The sequence below is a fragment of the Amblyomma mixtum genome, chromosome 4 (assembly GCF_055824585.1).
Source record: "Amblyomma mixtum isolate Tamu chromosome 4, ASM5582458v1, whole genome shotgun sequence".
Taxonomy (NCBI): domain Eukaryota; kingdom Metazoa; phylum Arthropoda; class Arachnida; order Ixodida; family Ixodidae; genus Amblyomma; species Amblyomma mixtum.
Genome location: NC_143015.1, coordinates 67,476,684 through 67,496,359, shown reverse-complemented (window position 1 = coordinate 67,496,359; position 19,676 = coordinate 67,476,684). Strand labels below are relative to the sequence as shown.

General features: G+C 48.3%; 2 protein-coding genes across 2 annotated transcripts in view; both read left to right on the top strand.

Annotated features, from left to right (window-relative positions):
* Positions 1–18,035, top strand: part of LOC149346749 (zinc carboxypeptidase-like) — a 28,227-nt gene extending 10,192 nt beyond the window's left edge. The window contains exons 7-11 of the mRNA XM_089586672.1: positions 4,138–4,248; positions 5,915–6,011; positions 7,968–8,170; positions 9,746–9,830; positions 14,113–18,035. Coding sequence (XP_089442798.1) covers positions 4,138–4,248; positions 5,915–6,011; positions 7,968–8,170; positions 9,746–9,830; positions 14,113–14,297 — 681 coding nt within the window. The 3' untranslated portion in view covers positions 14,298–18,035. The remainder of the gene's footprint in view (positions 1–4,137; positions 4,249–5,914; positions 6,012–7,967; positions 8,171–9,745; positions 9,831–14,112) is intronic.
* The window catches only part of LOC149346748 (scoloptoxin SSD14-like), a 60,588-nt gene continuing 58,793 nt past the window's right edge, over positions 17,882–19,676 (top strand). Inside the window, exon 1 of the mRNA XM_089541410.1 lies at positions 17,882–17,908. Within this exon, the coding sequence (XP_089397536.1) occupies positions 17,882–17,908 (27 nt within the window). The remainder of the gene's footprint in view (positions 17,909–19,676) is intronic.

Sequence of the window (19,676 nt, the reverse complement as noted above, 5' to 3'; positions counted from 1 at the left end):
ACCAATTACAGTCCATGAATGTCGATACTTCCAAAAACAGCTTGCGCGAAATTAAAGCTCCCTTTAAATAAGCAGCAAAACGTTGTTAAGTACGTTTTTTTTTTTGTGATGAATAAAATATTTTGTATGTATGACTGTGTCTGTGTAAAAAGTTTTGTCTATAGCGTTGCACCGATCTTCCGATGTTTGCTGCTGTATGCCATGTAAAGGGGGGTCCGGGGGTCCCTCAAGTGATCTGCGATCACTTTTTTTCCCGGACCTACCCACATCTATGATGTAAATAAAACAAACTTGAAACTTGAAACTTGCGTTCGTTTTGCACAGGACAGGGTTAATTGGAGACGGACGGTACAGCCCTTTGTCCTGCAGTCGACGTAGTTTGGATGATGATGACAATGACGAAGATGATGCCCGCTGCGCATAGTTCGCAAAATACACTGCAGAGAACGTGCTGTGCGTTTTCTATAGCATTAGAGCAGCCCAAAGCCATGTTGATCATCAAGATTTCGGAGCCAGCTCTGTCTAAATTTTAGTGAAAGGCTATTTGGTAGTCAATTTAAGCAGATTTTTTTGCTTTATGGGAGCCTTATCACTTACCGCTGTTTGTAGGCCTATTTCAACGGTTCGCAGTTGACGCCTTTCGATGAAGGAAGGAAGGAAGGAAGGAAGGAAGGAAGGAAGGAAGGAAGGAAGGAAGGAAGGAAGGAAGGTAGGAAGGAAGGAAGGAAGGAAGGAAGGAAGGAAGGAAGGAAGGAAGGAAGGAAGGAAGGACAAACTATTTTCACTAAAGCTTTTTCCTGCGGTTTGGGGCATCTTCAGAGACGTCTTGGTTCTATCCCCAGGAGCCTTCTCTGTCGAAGTCGTCCGCCTCTAATCAATGGTCGGTTGCCCTCAGTCCAGGGCTCCCGTGGCCACTGCCGCCCATTGAGCTCGCTGTACCAGACCTCGTTCGCCTTCACAGCGGTCGCTGGACAGCAGAGTCTCGCATTGCTCCGCACTCGGGTTTTGTATTTTGGGGACCACGTCTATGTTTTCGCAGGCCTATGTGATGTGGTATAGAGTAGGTTTTTCGTCGCACCAGGGACATTTGTCCGCGTATATCGTAGGGTGCATCTTGTTTAGTATATGTAGGTTTGGGAAAGAGCCTGTTTGTAATTGTCTCCAAGTGACAGCTTCCTCTCTGCTAAGAGATTTGTGCGGCGGGGGATATCGCATTCTTCTGCCTCTATAGTTTTGTAGTATGGCCGAGTATTCTCTGGGTGCTGGCGCGAGTTCCGCGGTCTCGTCGGATGCTCGGAAAGTAATGTATCCTCGAGCTATCCTGTCGGCCTCTTGGTTCCCTGCCACCCCCGTGTGCCCCGGTACCCACACAATTTTGTGTGGGATCTTGTCGTTTTGTTCTTCCTGGTTTTTAATTCTGTCGCTCGCTGCGAGGAGTATACGGAGCGCGTGACGACCTACCCTGTCATTCATATAATTTCGGCAAGCCGTTTAAGAGTCCGTGAGTATTGTTAGCAACCGACCGGTTCTATAGCCCTCTGCCACCGCTAGAGCAACGGCTACTTCCTCGGACCCTGCAGCTGTGCAGCCTCGGAGAGACGCGATGGTCATTTCGCGTAAAGACGAATCGACCACCGCCGCCACAGCGATTTTGGTATCACCTCCTCTCCAAGACGCGTCTGCATACACGGTCGCGGCTTGAGAAGCGTATGTTTTCTCGATGAATTCGGCCCTTGCTTTTCGTCTGTCTCGATGGAGGCTGGAATCCTTGTTTCTTGGTATTGGCGCTACCTTGAGGGTCTTGCGAAGCTCGTCGGGGATGGTTTCCGTCCTCGTCATTTCTCGCATCTGCTCTCGGTATTCGAGCCTCTGTAGGAGCGCTCTTGCAGTCGTTGGCTGCAACAGCCGGAGTTTTTGCGACTCAAGCTGCGCCTCTCGTAGCTCCTCAAAGGTGTTATGTAATTTCTGCCGGACTTGATAGTTATAAAGCGGGCGCCGGCCCGCTAGCCCTAACGGGCCACCCAGCTCGACATCGTGACAGCATGGGTCGCTAACCTTATCGACGACGCGATGCAGTAGAAACGCAAAAGGCGCCCGTCTGCTATGCGATGTCAGTATACGTTAATGAACCCCAGGTGGTCGAAATTATTCCGGAGACCTCCACTAAGGTACTTCTTTCTTCCTTTCTTCGTTCACTCCCTCCTCCTTTATCCCCTCCCTAACGGCGTGGTTCGGGTGTCCACCGGGGTATGTGAGACAGTTACTGACCCATTTTCCTTTCCTCAAAAAAAAAGTTTAGTTGAGAACCTGTCTCGAGACAGGTAATACGTGATAAGTTTTTGCTGCCTCGGTGTCGCCGAAAATGTTACCAAGCGAATAGCCTGAGGCCGCTGACGCGGCTGCCCGAGCGCTTATTCACCGGGCTCCTCATCCCAGCTCTTCTGGCTCGGAGACTAACCAGCCGCTGCTGCGATTCAGGGAAATAATAACGCATTATAGCGACAACCACCGCCTTTTACCGGCCCCTGCAAAGGGGCTTTGTAAGACGGAGGAGCGAACTTTAAGGCGCCTGCAGACAGGTACTCTACTCTGTCCTGCAATCTTAAAGCATTACGATCCTAACACGGATGGGCGATGCCCGCACTGTGGGGAGACCTGTGATATCTCCCACATGGTGTGGGCATGTACTCAAAATCCACACCTCTCCCCTTCCCCTACCCCTTCCAGAGAGGCATGGGAGACTGCCCTCCTCAACTGCTCCTCGCTTGAGTCCCAAAGGGTTCTGGTGAAACGGGCTAGAGACGGGGCATTGTCATGCGGTGTCCCGGACTAGGGACGCCGACCATGTAGCGGGGCCACTCTGTGGCTCCCGAACTCTATTTCAGCAATTAAAAGTTTTCACCACGACCACCTCTCACAGCTCTCGCCGTGACTTTGCAGTCTACATTTGCGGTTAGAGAACCAAATCGCAGCGCCGTATTATGGCACGGGTGGAGATCGGACCACGCGGGAGTGTCGTGACATCTTACTCATCTTCTTGCTGATGCTGCGGTCCCTACGATGCCACGGACGCCATTGGCAGCGTGAACGTGACTTGACCGCCGACCACTTTGTGCCTCCGCTACCGAACGGGGCCTCCGATTGCTCGCAACAGGAGCGCCATGTAGCTGACGTTGAGTCGGGGTTCAATCACGCGGCAAGAGGCCTGACCTCCGCGATCAAGCGTGCTGCCGGAGCTGATCGCGGAGGCCACGCAAAAGGTATCGCCTGGGGATATGTGGTGAGGGTCCTCTGCCGTGGCCGACGGTGCCTAAGAGGTTATTAGGGTGGGCAAAAGGATTACTTCTGGAATAGGAAGCAGGGTCAGTTTCTAATACATACCCAATAATTATGGACAAAAGCATGGTTGAACGGTAAAGTGTTTATGAACGCAATTTTTACGTATATTTTAGGATTTCGATATAACAATCGATATTTCCGCAGATCTCCCGTCAGCAGTCTTGCATTTTTTATGCGAAGCATATTACTAGAGCTACACTACAGCCCGTCGAGCGCGGCGGTGTAGCTACCATTGACCTTTAGCGTGACCACGTGACGCCACGTGACAACATGACGTCACAGCAGAGGAGAAATGGGCTGCCGGCTCGCGCGGTCGGCCGCGGCGGTGGAGGCTCCACATCAGAGGCGCTGCAGCTGACCACGTGACGCTACAGCAGCGGTATAAAGCTGAGCTTGCCTCGCTCTCTGGGCACTTACGAGGCTGCCAGGTGTTGGGATGCCGCCTAGAAGCAGGGCTGATTTGAACGAGAAGCGAAAGCTTCAGCGTGCCACAGAGACGATGAAGAGCGGGATGAACGTCAACCAAGGAAAGCCATGTATTACCAAGCCTAGCCATCAATATGCTTCGCATCTGACTAGGCTTAACCTTAGCTAAGCCTCAGCCATTTTTTTTTTGCTACTAACGTTTTTGCTATCGTCAAAAGCATTCCCCACTGATTTTCTATGGCCGTCTTAACTGCTCGATGCGAGTGATGGAAACACTTTAAAGAAAGATTTGCGGCTTTTTTTACTGCCGCAACCTGTTTTTTTAGTGCACTCCTAAGGCGCTAACTGTATTGTTGTTTCTTTATACTAAAGCTGGCGACCCAGTACGAGACCAACGAGACAATCCGCAACCTGGTGTCTAAGTACGAGTGGCGAATTTATCCGGTTGTGAACCCGGACGGCTACGAGTTCACGCATACTACGGTAAGCCTACTATCGACACTAATGCTTCCTTTAATGCTGACCCTGTTCATGCAGTAAAAATTCCGCTTAAGAAATCTTTCATTTATATTTAGAATACTTACTCGTCTTCTTTACACCAACAACTACTATCCATAATAATACGTTGCAGCACCCTTTTTCCGTCTCAACAAGTGGATTCTAAGTTTCTGTCTTCTGTTTTACTCAAGTTAACAAGATCGCTCACGGCAAGCCCTTATGTATTCACAGAGACGTGAGCACAAAATAAAGATTTCACACAGACAACTAATTCCAATATGATTTGGCAATGCGACAGTGACGTCACTTCCGATCTGATGACGTCACTCCCTTCTAGCCGGTGGCGAAATTTATAACCGACGACGCAATCTGTCCCAGTGGGCTTATAACTGTATCATACTAAACTAATTTCGCTGATTGCGTGTTTGAAATTTATCGTTTGCGTATGTGGTGTACACTGGAGGCTGGAATAGCCACACTTCAAGCTCGCTAAATCTGCCCACTGACGTCATCGGGGTAGGGGACGCGCGATGCGGTGCGTCGCCCTAATCGGTTGCGAGCTACTGCGAGGAGAGATTTTTTCTAGTTTTTTCTATCGGTAGGGTCCACGCAGAGCTTTCAAATTTTACTCGAATACTTATAATGACCACCTCTACAGATTTGTTCCACTAGAATATGCCCCTCAAAATAATTTCAGGGTCCCTTTAAATAGGGCTTCATCCACCGAGAGAATTTCGGTAAGACGAGATTTCGTCATTGGCTTGGCTAGCGATTGGCTGGAAACGAGGATTGTACCTCGAGCGCCGCGGTGCCCTCCTATGTGCGCAGGTTAAATTATTTCAGCACTGGGTTTCTCACTTCTTTCATAGATTTAACGCTAGAGAAAGTTCGGTGTTGGCCTGGAATGAAAACTTTCACAGCATTTCTTAGAGGTTTACATCGAGAAGTGTCGTATCTTTAGTGCTGAATAAACGTTTTATGCCTAACAATAGCCAAGCCAAGTAAGAAAACTAGTCTTCCCGGCATTCCTGCGCCTCTCCATGGCGTATGAAGGGTAGCGCACCCAGCTTTCCCTCCAGTTACGTTGAGAAACTCTATGAACACTATTGTAACCGAAGACGAAGGCAACAATTGGAAAATGAAATTTTTAAACTAACACTTAGGGCAAATTTAAGTCGGCCTCAATTACCGCATTTCCACGACAAACGCTCTAATTTCGTTGGAAACGGAGTTTTTATAAGCCAGAAAAGGTGCAAAAAAAATACAGGTGTCGCCACCATCGGGTCATTTTGCAACTAAACTGCGGTGCTTCGACACATTTTTTTAAGGAAAGATCTCAGAGGCACTGATGCACCGCTATTCACTTCAAAACACTGATCACGGAGTCCTTCGGCGTAGATGTCAGGAGTTTGAATAAAGTTCCAGTACAAATTTTAAATGAAGTTTTCTCAACAATAACTTCCACTTTTGCGGCCGGGAAAATATCAACATATCTATTAAAAGCAATAGAAAGGATTTTTATTCAAGCAAGAACCGGATAGAGGCGTCCTTGGTGAGGCTGTTAAGCAGTCAAGTTCGCCTGACTGCCCACAGAGGTTAGATGAAAGGACGAAGACTAGCAATAAACAGTGAACATCTTACTGATATGCAGGACCGGTTTTGGAGGAAGACCCGCTCTAAAAGCATCTACAGCAGGATCTGCCGAGGTGCTGACGCCAACAGGAACTTCAACGTCGGAATGTTTTGCAGTGAGTATACTGGGGCCGTTCTATCGCAGCCTTATTTTATTTCATGCACTCCTCCTACCGTTGGCCACCGCCCCGAATACTGCTTTCTAAGCAGCCTAACACAGCGCAAGCTAACGTATAACCGCGCATACAAAGGACGTCCAGCCAACCTAAGCTCCCTCGTATTACTGTCACCTTAACACCGCCATGCTGAGTCGAATCTGTTCGCTGAAGCATCTTGTGAACCTCCGTTTAGGCAAGACATTTGTGCTGCTACTGCGATGCGTTTTTACTCTTGGTGGAAAGTGGACGAAATTTGCAACTGCATCAGAATTGCATTGAGGACGAGATACACTGTAAACAGATGGGAGTAAAGAGGGAGTAAACTGTCCTCTATCGCATTTCCTTTAATAAGAGAGAGTGCACTAGAGGTCAGATCACTCAATTTTTACTCCTATTTAGGCGTTTTACTGTTTAGAGTGAAGGACGGCCTTTCTTTTTTTTATAAAGGCCGAGAAGGATTTGAAGGCGTGGTAGTTTGGTAGTTTTTTTTCATTTTCTCGGTGCATAATCTTCCGATAATATCGTCGGTTTTCGCGGCTCTGCAAGGGATTTACGAATCAGGGAACTGCAAATTGGGCTTCAAATTTAGATAGGCGCAGTACACGCTATTCGATAAGTTAGGCGCTTTACAAGAGCAATTATTGGCAGGTAAGCATTGGCAGATACAATTGGGAGATGTTCTCTATGGCTGACCATGAGATACACTCTGAACACCAATACACCTATATGGGAGTGAAAGGGGAGTAAAGTTGTCATCTAGCGCACTCTCTTTTATAAAAGAGTATGCGCTAGAGGACAACTTACTCAAAACTCCTTTTTTACTCCTTTCTGTTTAGAGCGTAGCGAGACTGGATTCCAGCCGCACCTGCGGAGTTTCGATCAAGGGAAAAAAAAATTCGAGAACACTTTGGCAACTAAAGTGTTGAGAGGCGAAAGCCGAGGACACTGTGCCGTGACGACTTCCGCTGGATGTGACGTCACATCGTTCCCGTGGCTATATCCACGTCGGCGCTATTTCGACGCAGTTTTGACGTTTTTGACTATTAATAATTAACTAATTAATCTACAGTAATCTAACAAGGGTTCTAGGTTCATTTTTCCCTCCTCTATCTGAAGCCACCATTCTCTTTATCCTATCTCTTTTAGTTCACGAGTTACAACGAGTTAAACGCTGCCAAAGATGTGACACCCTCTGCTAACGGACGACAGTATCAGCCATTAAAGGCTTCGCTTTAATGCAAAGAACATCCGTGTACTGTGTGATGCCAGAGCATGTGTTGAAGAACCCAATATGTCTATAGAACCCGAGAATTTCACGACGGCGTCTTTCATAGAACACGCGCAACTTGAAAACGTTCAAAACCCCACCAGCTTGCCAAATCAATGATTACAAACATTTGTTTTGTTTGCCGCCAAATTTCCGTGCCTGCAGATTTACGGAGCAAAAACTTCCTTTTGGTAGCTCGACGGGGCTTTAAGACCCCTGCAGATTGGCAGAGGTTTGGCTTTGGATTGGCTGTGGCTTTGGAGGTACAACAAACTAAGAACTCCTCAAGAGCCATAAAATAGAAACCTCACGGATTAGTAACTTCACTGGCTGTCAAAAGGAAAGAGCCCAAGGAGCTTGCTCATAAGATGTGTAGTGTGGTCCCTGTAGCATCCGTGCTCCTAAGTACTGGAGCGGTGAGAAGGAGAATTTCTTCCAATTTCAAGAGATTCTGAACGCTGGTGATGCACGACGAGCCGCACAACACCGCCCATAAGCAGATCCATTGGGCTCTGTACTTTTTGTCGGAAGCTGTACTTGTACAATTCAACTTTAATGATCCCTAGTCTAGCCATTGTCTAGCCATCGAACCACAATCTACCTCTGAGCCGATAGCATCAACTACGCCGATGACGCCTGTACCGCAGAGATCAAATCCAGCCCCAACCCTTGCACGGACACGTACTGCGGAGACAACGCCTTCTCGGAGCCCGAAGCACGCGCCATCCGGGACGCCCTGGGGGCGGTGCTGAAGCGCACCGAGTTCTACTTCTCGGTGCACTCCTTCGGCCAGCTCTGGATGTTCCCGTACGGCTACAGCAGGGAACGCGTTCCCGAGTACAACCAGCTGGTGAGTTCGCACTAGGCAGCGACCAACGAACCCGAGTTTTTTTTTTACTTGGAAAAAACAGCGCTAAGACTAAGGACAAAGAAAAGAGGACTACAGGATCGGCTGTAGTCCTCTTTTCTTTGTCCTTCGTCTTAGCGCTGTTTTTTCCAAGCAACATGTACCAACTAGCTCCACTCTCCGTTTTATTGAACCCGAGTTTTAAGGAGAACAGCACCGACAGTGCCCGCCAACGAGCAGAGAACGACGCGGAATATCGGGGACATACTGCCATAAGGCTGGCGGAAATCTGAATTTCTGGGGACAAGAAAATATGTGCCGGACGTCCCAGTTAAAAGTAACCAAAATTTAAAAGCAGGAAGTGTATCCTAGGCAACTGAAACCATTTGAATGCTTGTGCGAGTCGCATGGCCCAAATCTACAACATTAGCAGCGGGAGGCTGTACTGTACAGCTCAAGCCAAGAGGAACAGAGACAGCTGGTTCAGAGGACGCCGCAAACAGCTAAGTCCGTAGATGCCCTGGTCTAAGGGCCTCTCTCACTTCGGGGGGCACAAAGCTTTTTACTGAATAAAGTTTACCACTATCAAAACGTGCAAACACTTTTTTTTTACTTTTTATGTGCATGTTCTACACTGTCAACCATGTTTGATTACTTTTTATTTATAACTAACTGAAGACCCACTTGTACATTTTTATTGCGAAAGCAATACAACTCCCAAGAACGGCCTTTCGGATAGCGGCGGCCACTTGGCACGTTTGACCTTTAGAATGACCCCTGACGTCATACCATGCCTAGTGACGGCACAGCGTGATGTCATACCAGGAGCGAGAGACGGGCTGCCAACTCGGCTTGTCGGGTAACGGCGGCCGGTTGGCACGGCGCGTCGCGTCGCGCTCTTCCCACTAGAGGCGCTGCATATGCAGTATAAAACACCTGCTTTCGCAACCTACCACGCTTAACCAAAGCTAAGCCCCCGCCAATTTTTCAGTCCTCAGGTATTTCAAGTACTTACTGTTTTCTGACTTACTAAGGCACGTGTTTTTGCCGCTGTGTGAACTTTCTTTGTGTTTCTGATTTTAGCATCCATGTGAAAGTTGTGTGTGCCCATCTACTAAAGCCTTACAGTATTGAAAATATAAGAAAAATAACTTCTGCGAAATTTGTTTTTCTTGACTGTACTTGGTAGCAGAGGTCATATGGGTGAAGGAAGAAGGGGCAAAACAGAACGAGGCGTTACCTTGCTCACATAAATCACCTTGCCTACTCCTGCGATTGTTTTGCAGAAATAATCAAAATTTACGCGTCATAACTGTAATATGGATTATACTTTCTTTGTTAACTGGATTATGCTTTCTTTCCTTTTTACCCTGAGCCACATTTATATTTCCATTTGTATGTATTTATACTGCTGCATTTTTGTGTTTCACTTTCGTATGCAACCAACTCTCCTCTGTAATGCCCTCGGTCGTTGAGGGTAATGAAAAAAAATAAATACTCCTAAGCTGCTTGTGCGTGCACGCTGATCTGAGTACGCGTCGATTTGTTTACAAAGTATTACAACTTTGTCTCTTTTAGCTCAACATCTCGCTGAATGCGAAGGAAGCCATCAAAAGGGTGCGCGGGACCAGCTACACGGTTGGACCCATTTCTACGACCTTATGTAAGTAAACCACAAAACGTCTGGCACCAAGCACAAGCTAGCTAGCCGTTTCAGAAAATCTTTCTCATCAGGGTGCTTTTTAAGGATTCCTTACCGGCTTTATTATTTTGTCCATTTCCTGTTTGTCAGCTCCGTCTTTGATGTCAAAGCCGGTAGATGGTGATGCTGGCTGTGTTGCTTACGTCATAGGAAGAAGACACCGATAGTTGAGGAGGGTATGAAACAATCAAAAAGAGGAGAGAGAGAGAGAGAAACAACTTTATTGCCATAGATTGGCGGGATTTAGGGCAGGTGGGCTTGATGTGGCCCCCAGGTGGGGGCGACTTCCTGGGCCCACGAAATGAGTGCCAGTTGGATGCTCTTGTCTGGCCTTCTGAGGAGTTGGTTCCATCCGTCTTCGGAGGGAGCTGGCAGTAAGGTTCGAGGGGGCGGATTTCCCGCGCAACCCCAGAGGATGTGAGCCTGGGTGGCGATTTCTCCCTGGTAACAATTTTGGCAGACGGGGTCGTATTCCCCGTCTGTGATGAGTGAAAGTCTAGAATGGCTAAGGATGGAGTGTGTCTGCAACCTGCGGAGCAAGGTGGCTTGCGCTCGATTCAAGTCGGGGTGTGGAGGCGGGAACTGGCGTCTCATCTCTCTGTAGAGGTTGGTAATTTCAGCAAAGGTCTGGGGAGCCTCGGCAAGAGCGTCTGGGTCCGTGGGGCCGGCCGCCCGGTTGGTTAGTCCTCGGGCTAGTCGGTCGACCCCTTCGTTTCCAGAGTTTCCCGCGTGGGCGGGTACCCAGACCAGGTTGATCTTATGGTCGGGAGTGCAGCCGCGAAGGATGCGTGCAGCGGGGTGGCAGATAAAACCTGCCGAGTAATTTTGTATCGCTCTTTTGGAGTCGCTGAGGACTGTGCGCGTACGTGGGTCAGCGATGGCCAGCGCGATGGCGGTTTCTTCTGCCGCTGTCGGAGAGTGAGCTACTACTGTGGCGGCGGTGACGATAGTAGATTGTAGATCAAAAAGAGGAGTCGGTACAAGAAACGTCCATTCAATTCTAACTGACCTGTAGACACCATTACAATCGCATTTCTCCTTCGAAGCCATCATATTACTCTAAGCATATTTTGAAAAACTTTGAGATCACTGCGGCGACCCGCATTGGAGCAATGCGAAAGCAAAACGTCCACACGCTATGTCGACGTCCGTGGCTGTCCTGACGTCTATGTACTATATCAACGTCCACGGATATTTTGACGTCTCAATGCAATATTTTGCGTTTTTTCGCGTTTAATTCATTACCTAATTACACCTCATCAAAAAAAATTTTCCCGCGGTAAGATTTCATCACACTGTCACAATCACTCTTTCACACATTTATTTTCAGAGAACGACGTAATCGTCCGGAAAAAATTGCGGACACTTTTTTGCTGACGCGACAGAGCCATATAATTCTCTTGCAATAATAAGTCAGACGGTTCTGCAGCTTATGTGGTAGGCATGCACGAGCGAGACCTCAATGACATTTTAAAGTTCATGAAACCGTCCTTTAAGCCCCCTGCTGCCTTGAATGCATCTAACAACGCTAGAACTCATAAAGCATAAAAATTAAGCATTTCAAAGACAATGTGGCTCAACTTTATTTTTTATATCATTGTGCCCTTTCTTTTCTGAAAAATACCGTATTGAATGATCAGTGCACGAGTTCTCAGCTTCATTCGTGATGCCGAGCACCGAGGCGGATTGTTACTTTCTAACGCCATATGAAGGCTTAATTCGGGTCCCCATCTTCAATTTACGCATTCAAACATTCCTTCTGAACGGAATGAATATTAAAGCGACGTCCATTGTTCTGAGGGGACGCTTAAACCAAGTGAAAAGTAACGCCAGAACTCAAATCGGAATAGGCAGGATATTAATTTTAGCAGTATACACCTGCCTGCCGTGTTCCGCCTCTTGAAGGGCGCCGAATGTCCGAGGAAGGTGCTGGCCTTGTTCGACATTATAATGACGTCATTCGCCATGGTGCGAGAACAGCGCCTTCGAGTAGGCTGTGTATGTATAGTGGAGGCTTAGGCAAAGATTGCAAAAACATTACTTGCATAGATATCGCCCATCTCATTACGACTATACCTATCACTTTCACTGCGCTAGCACTAAAACCCTCAACCTCTGATTTAGTTGATGTTTGTCTAACTGAAGCTTCTCTCCATGACCTTGAGGTTGCTCGGGAAGAGCAACCTGGGTCTCACAAGCCCCACAGGTGGCAGCACCCGCCATCGCAGGGAAGTGGCGCATCGCTTAACCGCTGCATCGTTGTGCCAGGAGTGGTAAGGAAACTCCCAGCGATCTGTGAATGTTAAAAAGACTGACCAATCCGCCTTCTTCACAAGATGTGGCCCCCTCTGGGGAGTGGCTAAAATTCGTTTGCTAGTGGTTGAAAGCAAACGCTCGTAGAAGACGCAGGCGCGGTCTGGTTGCACGAGGAGCCAGCTGTGCGTGCGAAGTGGCGAGTGCGTGTACTTGACAGCTGCCGCCATCTGTCGCATGCGCCTGTCACTAACATGAACTGCACATACGCAGTAGGAGCAGGCGGTTTCATTCTCAACCAGTGGAGCTGGAGGAGGAAAAGGCGCGCATGCGCAGAGAGGCCTTGTGAGAAAGGCGGACTGCGCATATATGGGCATTAACCCATTAAAGCTATCACATCATACCCTCAGACGGAGCTTCTCGGTGGCGGTGGCTTAAGTGCGATGTCGTCGATCTTCGTCCGAATCCTGCTTGTTCTTGAAAACTGAGCCTCGAACCGAAACCGAAGTGAAAGCCGAAGTGCTAGCGCGCATATTTCGCATTTCGCCTAACCACGCTAACTCGTCCGTCATTTTCTTCTCCATGCAGGGTGATGGCGAATTTTGTGGGTGTTTTCTCTCCAGAAGTTCTCTAAAAGATAGCAGTCAGTGCAAACACGTTCTACGGTGGCGGTAAAGAAAGGAAAAATTTGGAGGGTCACTTAAGCCCCGCCTTAAAGATATGACGCAATAACTAAATCGGCTAATGCTCATATATTCAGAATCGCTCATTCTCTACTTCACATTCATAGATCCCCGGGAGTCCTCATGTCACTCCTGGCGAAAAATTACCGAAGACACTTTGGAAATTCTAAAGTGTGCTTGGCGAAATCCTTGTGGTCAACCCATAGTCGCTTACCTGAACTGCTTGGCGCGGAATCACTGGGTCGCTTCGGAGTCATGCGTCACACTCACTCGACTGCAACGAGACGTCTGGCGAAGGAGCGGCGGTGCAGCTGCCACCGCCGACGCGAGCGCGCTCGTTGTACCCCTACTGTGTGACGTCACGGTTGCTATGCACACTGGCGCCCCCCACCGCCGCACCGGTTGCTAAAGAGGGGAGGAGGTTGCGCCGCTGCGCGGAGGAGAGGCCACAGTTTTTACGATTCCAGCGTACAGACGGACACCGCGAGCATGAGGCGTTACAGGCTTTCGCCTCAATAGTGCAGCGATTTTAAGCGATGCGCCACTGCTCTGCGATGGAAGGTGCTGCCAGCTGTGGGGCTTGTGCGAGCCAGGTCGCTCTTCCCGAGCAACCTCTGGCGACCAATCATTAATTCAACTGCCACCTGGTACGGTGGCCAGCTTGCTTATGATCTGGCGGCCATGTGATGACGTCGCCGCAAGATCACGTGACCTAGGTGGCCTACCTGCTTCCTAGGTGGGCGATTTTTCACGGATTTTTTGCTCCCGATCAACGACGCCGTCGGTGACGCCGGATTTACAGGGATGTGACCTCCTTATCGCCATCGCGGTAAAAAGCAATCACCTGCATTTCAAGAGGTGGTAAAACGTGCTTAATCATTTTGAACACTAGTGACAGTGCAACGGACACACATATATAGCACCCACTTGAGAGAAAAGGGAACTATAATTTTTCTCTGTGTTTCGGAAATTTCATAATTTCATTCGTATTGTACATTTACCGGCTCGCAGCCAGAAATTCGAAACTCAGCAAAAGATAGAACAATTAAATTTTGTACCCCAAATTATCCTAACCTAAGCGTTCGAAAAAGTCCAATCTAAGCTATATATCTGAACTCAATCAAGAATCAAGAGGATATTGAATTGAATCAAGGATAGGAATGGAATCAATGATAGGAATCTAATCAAGAGTATATTTAAAAGCATAGGAGAGTAATTTACCATTCCAGTATCAAACAGTGTTTCTCTCCTTGTATATCGGTGTTTAACTGAACTTAACGGCAGCCGCTTTTTGCGCGCCTTTCCAGACGCAGTGTCCGGAACCAGCATAGACTGGGCGTACGAGAACGCGGGTGTGAAGAAGTCCTTCGTACTCGAGCTTCAACCTTCGTTCTTCCAGACCACAGGCAACCAGGGATTCATGCTTCCTGTGGAGGACATTCTACCCACCGTGCAGGAGACCTGGGAAGGAATCAAGAGAGCAGTCGCCTGAACCCGCCCATTAATCTATGCGTTCCCTGAGTTCGTTGTTTCAAGCATATGTGTCGGCTTGTCTCTTTCCAAAGAGCATTTCCTCGAGAGCAGTTACCGGACCAGTGCTGCCGTTATACATCCTAAATGACGGCTTGCTGTGCCTCATAGCGTGATAAATATATATATAGTAGATCTCTCATCCGACCGTAATGGCACAAATTACGCGGCATTTTCTACTCTACTGCATGGTGACTGCTGCTACGTAGTCTTTTTTGTGTGTGAAGAGAGAAGACCGCGCAACAACAAAGAGAATGTTGACAGACGCTACAAGCTTTTTGTCCGTATACCGAAGATACATGTCGAAACATAAACATTTCGTTTTAACGACAAAAATATTCCGTCATCTTATTCAACAGCAGTGTGACTGAAAAAGTGTTTTTATTAGCCGAAAGAGATGATATGGTAAATGAAAAAACGAAAATGGCATCTTATCATGCTTTTCAGCAAGGCCTGAGTAGGCGGGACTCCATGACCAACTACAGGGCCTTGTCGCTCAATTGTTCTAGTGTATCTATTGTTGAACACCTTTCGTACGTTTCCATAGTGCGGCTGCTTTATAGATCTCTTCTAATGTCACTAAGCGACACAAGCGAGTTGCCTAGTTGCGTTAAACCACAAAAATTTCAAGAACGAGCACAAGACATGCAGCGCACACCTCTCGATGATTTGTGCTTCCCTATTGCATCTGTCCAGCTCTTTCCTTTCCGCACCTATTATTCTGTGCCACACCTTACCGCGATCCAGTCTGCTTGTGGACAAGTCAAACAGTCCAATATGTTGCAAAAGAAGTGCACTTCGGTGTTGGAATCAGCTTTTCATCATCAGTGTAAGGGATTATTCTTGACCTTTCAGCCAACCGGTCAACGAAGAGTGATCACGGCGAGCATGGCGTCCAAGCTGGCGTCGTTACACATAGACCCTGAACAGCAACGGCAGCGAACCCGCGTTCCGACAGCATCCATATTTCCACAGGAGTTCACCGGGGCATTATGAAAAATCTTGCACAAAGCAAAGCATGAAAAATTAACCCCTCCCTGCTTGAACACTAAATTACGTTGAAAGCTCTGATCTAAATTTTGTACTCACAAGCACCCCATCTGCAAGAAAAAAAATATGGTCCAGAAATGCAGCCTGTAAGCTTCAGTTTCATGGCAGTGACGGCCATCGTGATACCGGGTAGCATCACATCTAAATATTCACAGAGACCCTCAGTTACATTACGACCGAACAAGGCGAGAGCATTAGCGTCGCTTTCGGTAACAGCATGGGCAAATTTTATTCGTGACGTTACTTTTTTTTTCAATTAGGATTCTAATGCTATGGACTAAAATATCGCTGTTGCCAGCTCAGAACTTAGTGTATTCTGTCCGTAGAGTAACGGCTGGTCACCAACGGGAGTGAGCATAATGGATTCCGCTGTGGTCGGTTAGCAGCAATGTTTAGAGCGGGTGTGAGTGTGAGAGCGGCGCCCGCTCCCGCTTATAGTGCGCATAATATTAGAGCCCTAGCACTAAAATCATCCAATCTAATATTCCCCTCCTGTTTGTCTGTACGAAGCCTCTGCCACTGGTTTGCGGGCAACCTGCCAGCAGGCTTTATGGCCACCTATGCTAAAACTTTATGGCAAACACTCTAAGCCACGCACGCACCCCATCACTCCTCGCGGACATTTAACCTGACGTATACTATATACAACGTGAAGTGTAAACACTGCGGCCAATGAGCCAACTAAGATCATATCCAATAGGATTGCAGAAAAAAATCCAGGGGGCACTATGGCTGTCTAAAGTGCTGCAAGGAGAAAGCCTTTCCTGGCGCACTGTTTGGCATTGACTGCGAGACTGTTTGTGCTGTACTAGTGCTTTATTTGCCTACACATTTTGACTGCCGACTTTGACTGCTTCTTTAGCACGACTCTTTCTCTGCTTCGATGGGTTCGGTTGTATCCATGGCTCTGTTCGCAGTAATGAGGTATTTAATGTGGTCACCCACGGACGCCTTACGCCCCCTGTCGGAGCGGACGACAACTATTTTATTAGTTGTCGTCTGCTCCAAAAGGGGGCGTCAGGCATCCGTGGGTCACCTCCTTACTTCGAACCCGCGCACTCTAACGTCATAACCATCTCAACCAACCGAAAAGCGTGACACCTCTACTCACGACCTTATGTCGACAACGATGGGGCATTAAAGGATTTCGCCTTAACAGAGCCACCTCCGGTGACCTAGTTACCGATCATTCTCTCGAGCGGTGGGAGACCGTGCTGGCTAGCTCTAACCCCAGAACGCAAGTTCTGGCGGTGGAGTGCGCTGAAAAATTGTTGAGGGCTATGTACTCTCGACCACTTAACGCGACCTCTTAGCACCAAGCCCTTTCCGACGAATAAAATGTTTTACAATCAATCTATGGCCGCGAGTGGGTTTCGAACCCGCGGCGGCGCGAGCCGACCACCTTTGCTGGCAACTGCATTAGGCCACTACTTCATTACTATAGCCCAGTATCCCGCGTGTTTAGCTGCAAGTTGTTGTTGTGGTTCCCTCTGAAGCGATGGCACATGCCCACGGTGGGTGATTGGCCAGGGTTTGGTGCGGACTCTCGTGCTTTGCTTTGATTGTCACCGTCTTCATCAACTTCCATCCGTGCACAATCAATCTATAACAGATCGCTATCGCATTGCACATCTGGAAACAAAGTCTCGAACCGAAAGTGCAAACCGAAGGGCTAAAGCACCTAATTCGCATTTGGCGGCGGTGGCTCAGTGGAAAGGCGCTCGTCTACCGAGCCGGAGTACCCGGGTTCTAACCCGACCACGGCGGCTGCGTTTCGATGGAGGCGAAACGCAAGAGCCGCCCGTGTGCTGTGCGATGTCAGTGCACGTTAAAGATCCCCAGGTGGTCGAAATTATTCCGGAGACCTCCACTACGTCCCCTCTTTCTCTCTTTCTTATTTCACTCCTACCTTCCTCCCTTCCCTTACGGCGCGGTTCAGGTGTCCGCCGAGGTATGTGAGACATACTGCGCCATTTCCTTTCCTCAAAAACCAATTTACCAATTCACCAATTTTGCCGAACCATAACTGAATCGTCCGTCATTTTTTTTTTTTCTGACCGCACTCCGCAGGCACTTCAACGTCGTCTCCCCAGCCCGCTTTCATTCACACTGTCCTCCTTGCTCATCCTCCTTGCCGGTTTTCGCTGCTACTTAAATGCTTCCGCGCTTTCCAAGCGAGTGAATTAGCATATTAAGTTTAGTCTTTTCCCCAACATCGTATAATAAGCTGAATTAAAGAAAAATAATTAAAACAAAGACAACTTCGAATAATACTGTGTTCAGTTGATATTGCGGAATTTCTTCAATTACAACTCTTCTTGGAAATGCTTGGAAATAGTGAAAATGCTCGAAAAATGTGTTTCCAACCCTCCCTTGTGCCTTGGCGTTATTGGGCCGAAGCTGCCTTTCGGTCATTGAAATTCGTCATCGTCATCAAGAACACCAGGCGGCTGTGTTAGGCTCTTCTTCAAGGAAGAAGACGTTGAACCGGTGGCCATGTCGTCCTACATATCCAGCGGCAAGGTAAATTCATTTCTAAATGCTTATGGCGAAGATTAGACTCTGAACAATATTCGACCCGTCTCCTTAAGACGTAGCGTTGTTGAATTAACTCAAAGGGTCTTGTCAGCCCACAATTCGAGCCTGCGCAGCCGCCGCGGTGGCTCAGTGGTTATGGCGCTCGGCTGCTGACCCGAAAGATGCGGGTCCGATCCTGGGCGCGGGGAAATGGAGGGGAAATTCTGGAGGCCCGTGTACTGTGCGATGTCAGTGCTCGTTAAAGACCTCCAGGTGGTCGAAATTTCCGGAGCCCTTCACTACGGCGTCCCTCATAGCCTGAATCGTTTTGGGACGTTAAACCTCCATAAATCATAAACTATTTCGAATCTGCGACCATGTCGGGCGTAGATGTGTACCTATAGTGCCTGCCAAACTGCCTTTGTGCCAGGATACAATCCTGATACCTGCCTAGAAAGCCGCATTCTTGCATTACGCCTTAGCTACTGTTCTACCGTATTATCAGTGTCTTGTACCGAGAACCGCGGGAGAACGGCGACGGAAGACTCGGCTTGTGAAGAACACACAAACCCTATATCATATATATATGAGCATCTGAAATAGGTACGCCGCAATCCCTGTGAGGTGTCGCACCGTTCGTGATTGAAGATGACAGCCACCCAGTGTTGCTGTGCTATGTGTAACCTCCCCCTTCGAAGCAATCGTTGTCCGTAACTGTCAGGTGGTCAAATAGGTCTGCTCTCCGAGTTGTCAGTGGCGAATTGTTCCTTGCTTGTTGCCTACATGCCTCCGTAGGTGCTCCAGTGGGTCTAGATGCTTCTGCTGGCACAGGCTTGCTTGTACGTGATACAGCCCTGTGATCAGTTTCAACTAGGTATGAGCGTGGTTGGCCAGACTTGCCTTGCTGCAAAGTATGTCCCCAAACTGCTGAGCGTAGTGGTGGCATCACACCTTCCCCGCTTGCAGTCTGAAGCCCCTTCACCTTTCGCCTCTTGTATTTCCACCGGTACGTATTAGTATGGTGTTAGCGAGGTCTCAGGTTGTTTGGAGCAACCGGGAGCGTTGACGTCAACTTCTGTCCCATAAGGAGCTCTGCAGGGGAAATACCTTCTTGCCCTGTCGTTGCTCTTTGTGTGCTCTTGCCAGGTCAGCACACTTCTTAAGATTCTTGGCTGTCTGGACGGCTGTCCCTGTTTCGCTGTTGCTTTGGGTGTAGTACGGGCTTGGCGTTACCAACATGGCTTCCCAACCAGCTAAGAACCAAAGAAACTTCCATGATCAAAACTGGGGACCTTGTTAGAGCTTATAACTTCAAGGTAGCCATGTCGTGCAAAGATTTTGCAAAATACCTAGATTACGTCTTGAGTGGCTGTTCGCGTCAATTCATCATGCTCGAAGAATTTCGAGTAGTATGCAGCTATGGCGACGAAATTATTCTCATTTAGTTCGAACAAGTCTGTGCCTATATCCTCCTATGGACAACCATGCAAAGGCGTTTGAAGAAGTGGTTTCGTGTTTGCCTGGCGATGTTGCTGGCATTCCGAAAAGTAACTCATATAGCCGTGTATTTGTGCGGTATCCCCGGACACCAGACAGTCTCCCTGGCTCTTGTCCGGCATCGGACAATGCCCTGATGGCCACAATTGGGCTGTTTCAAAACTTGACCTTGCAAACTTGGTGGGAAACCAAGGCCCTAATTACACGCCAACGGTCTCTGCATCACTCAGGTCCGCTGCATCACTGCAGTCGGCTGCTCGTGTTCGCAGTATTACAT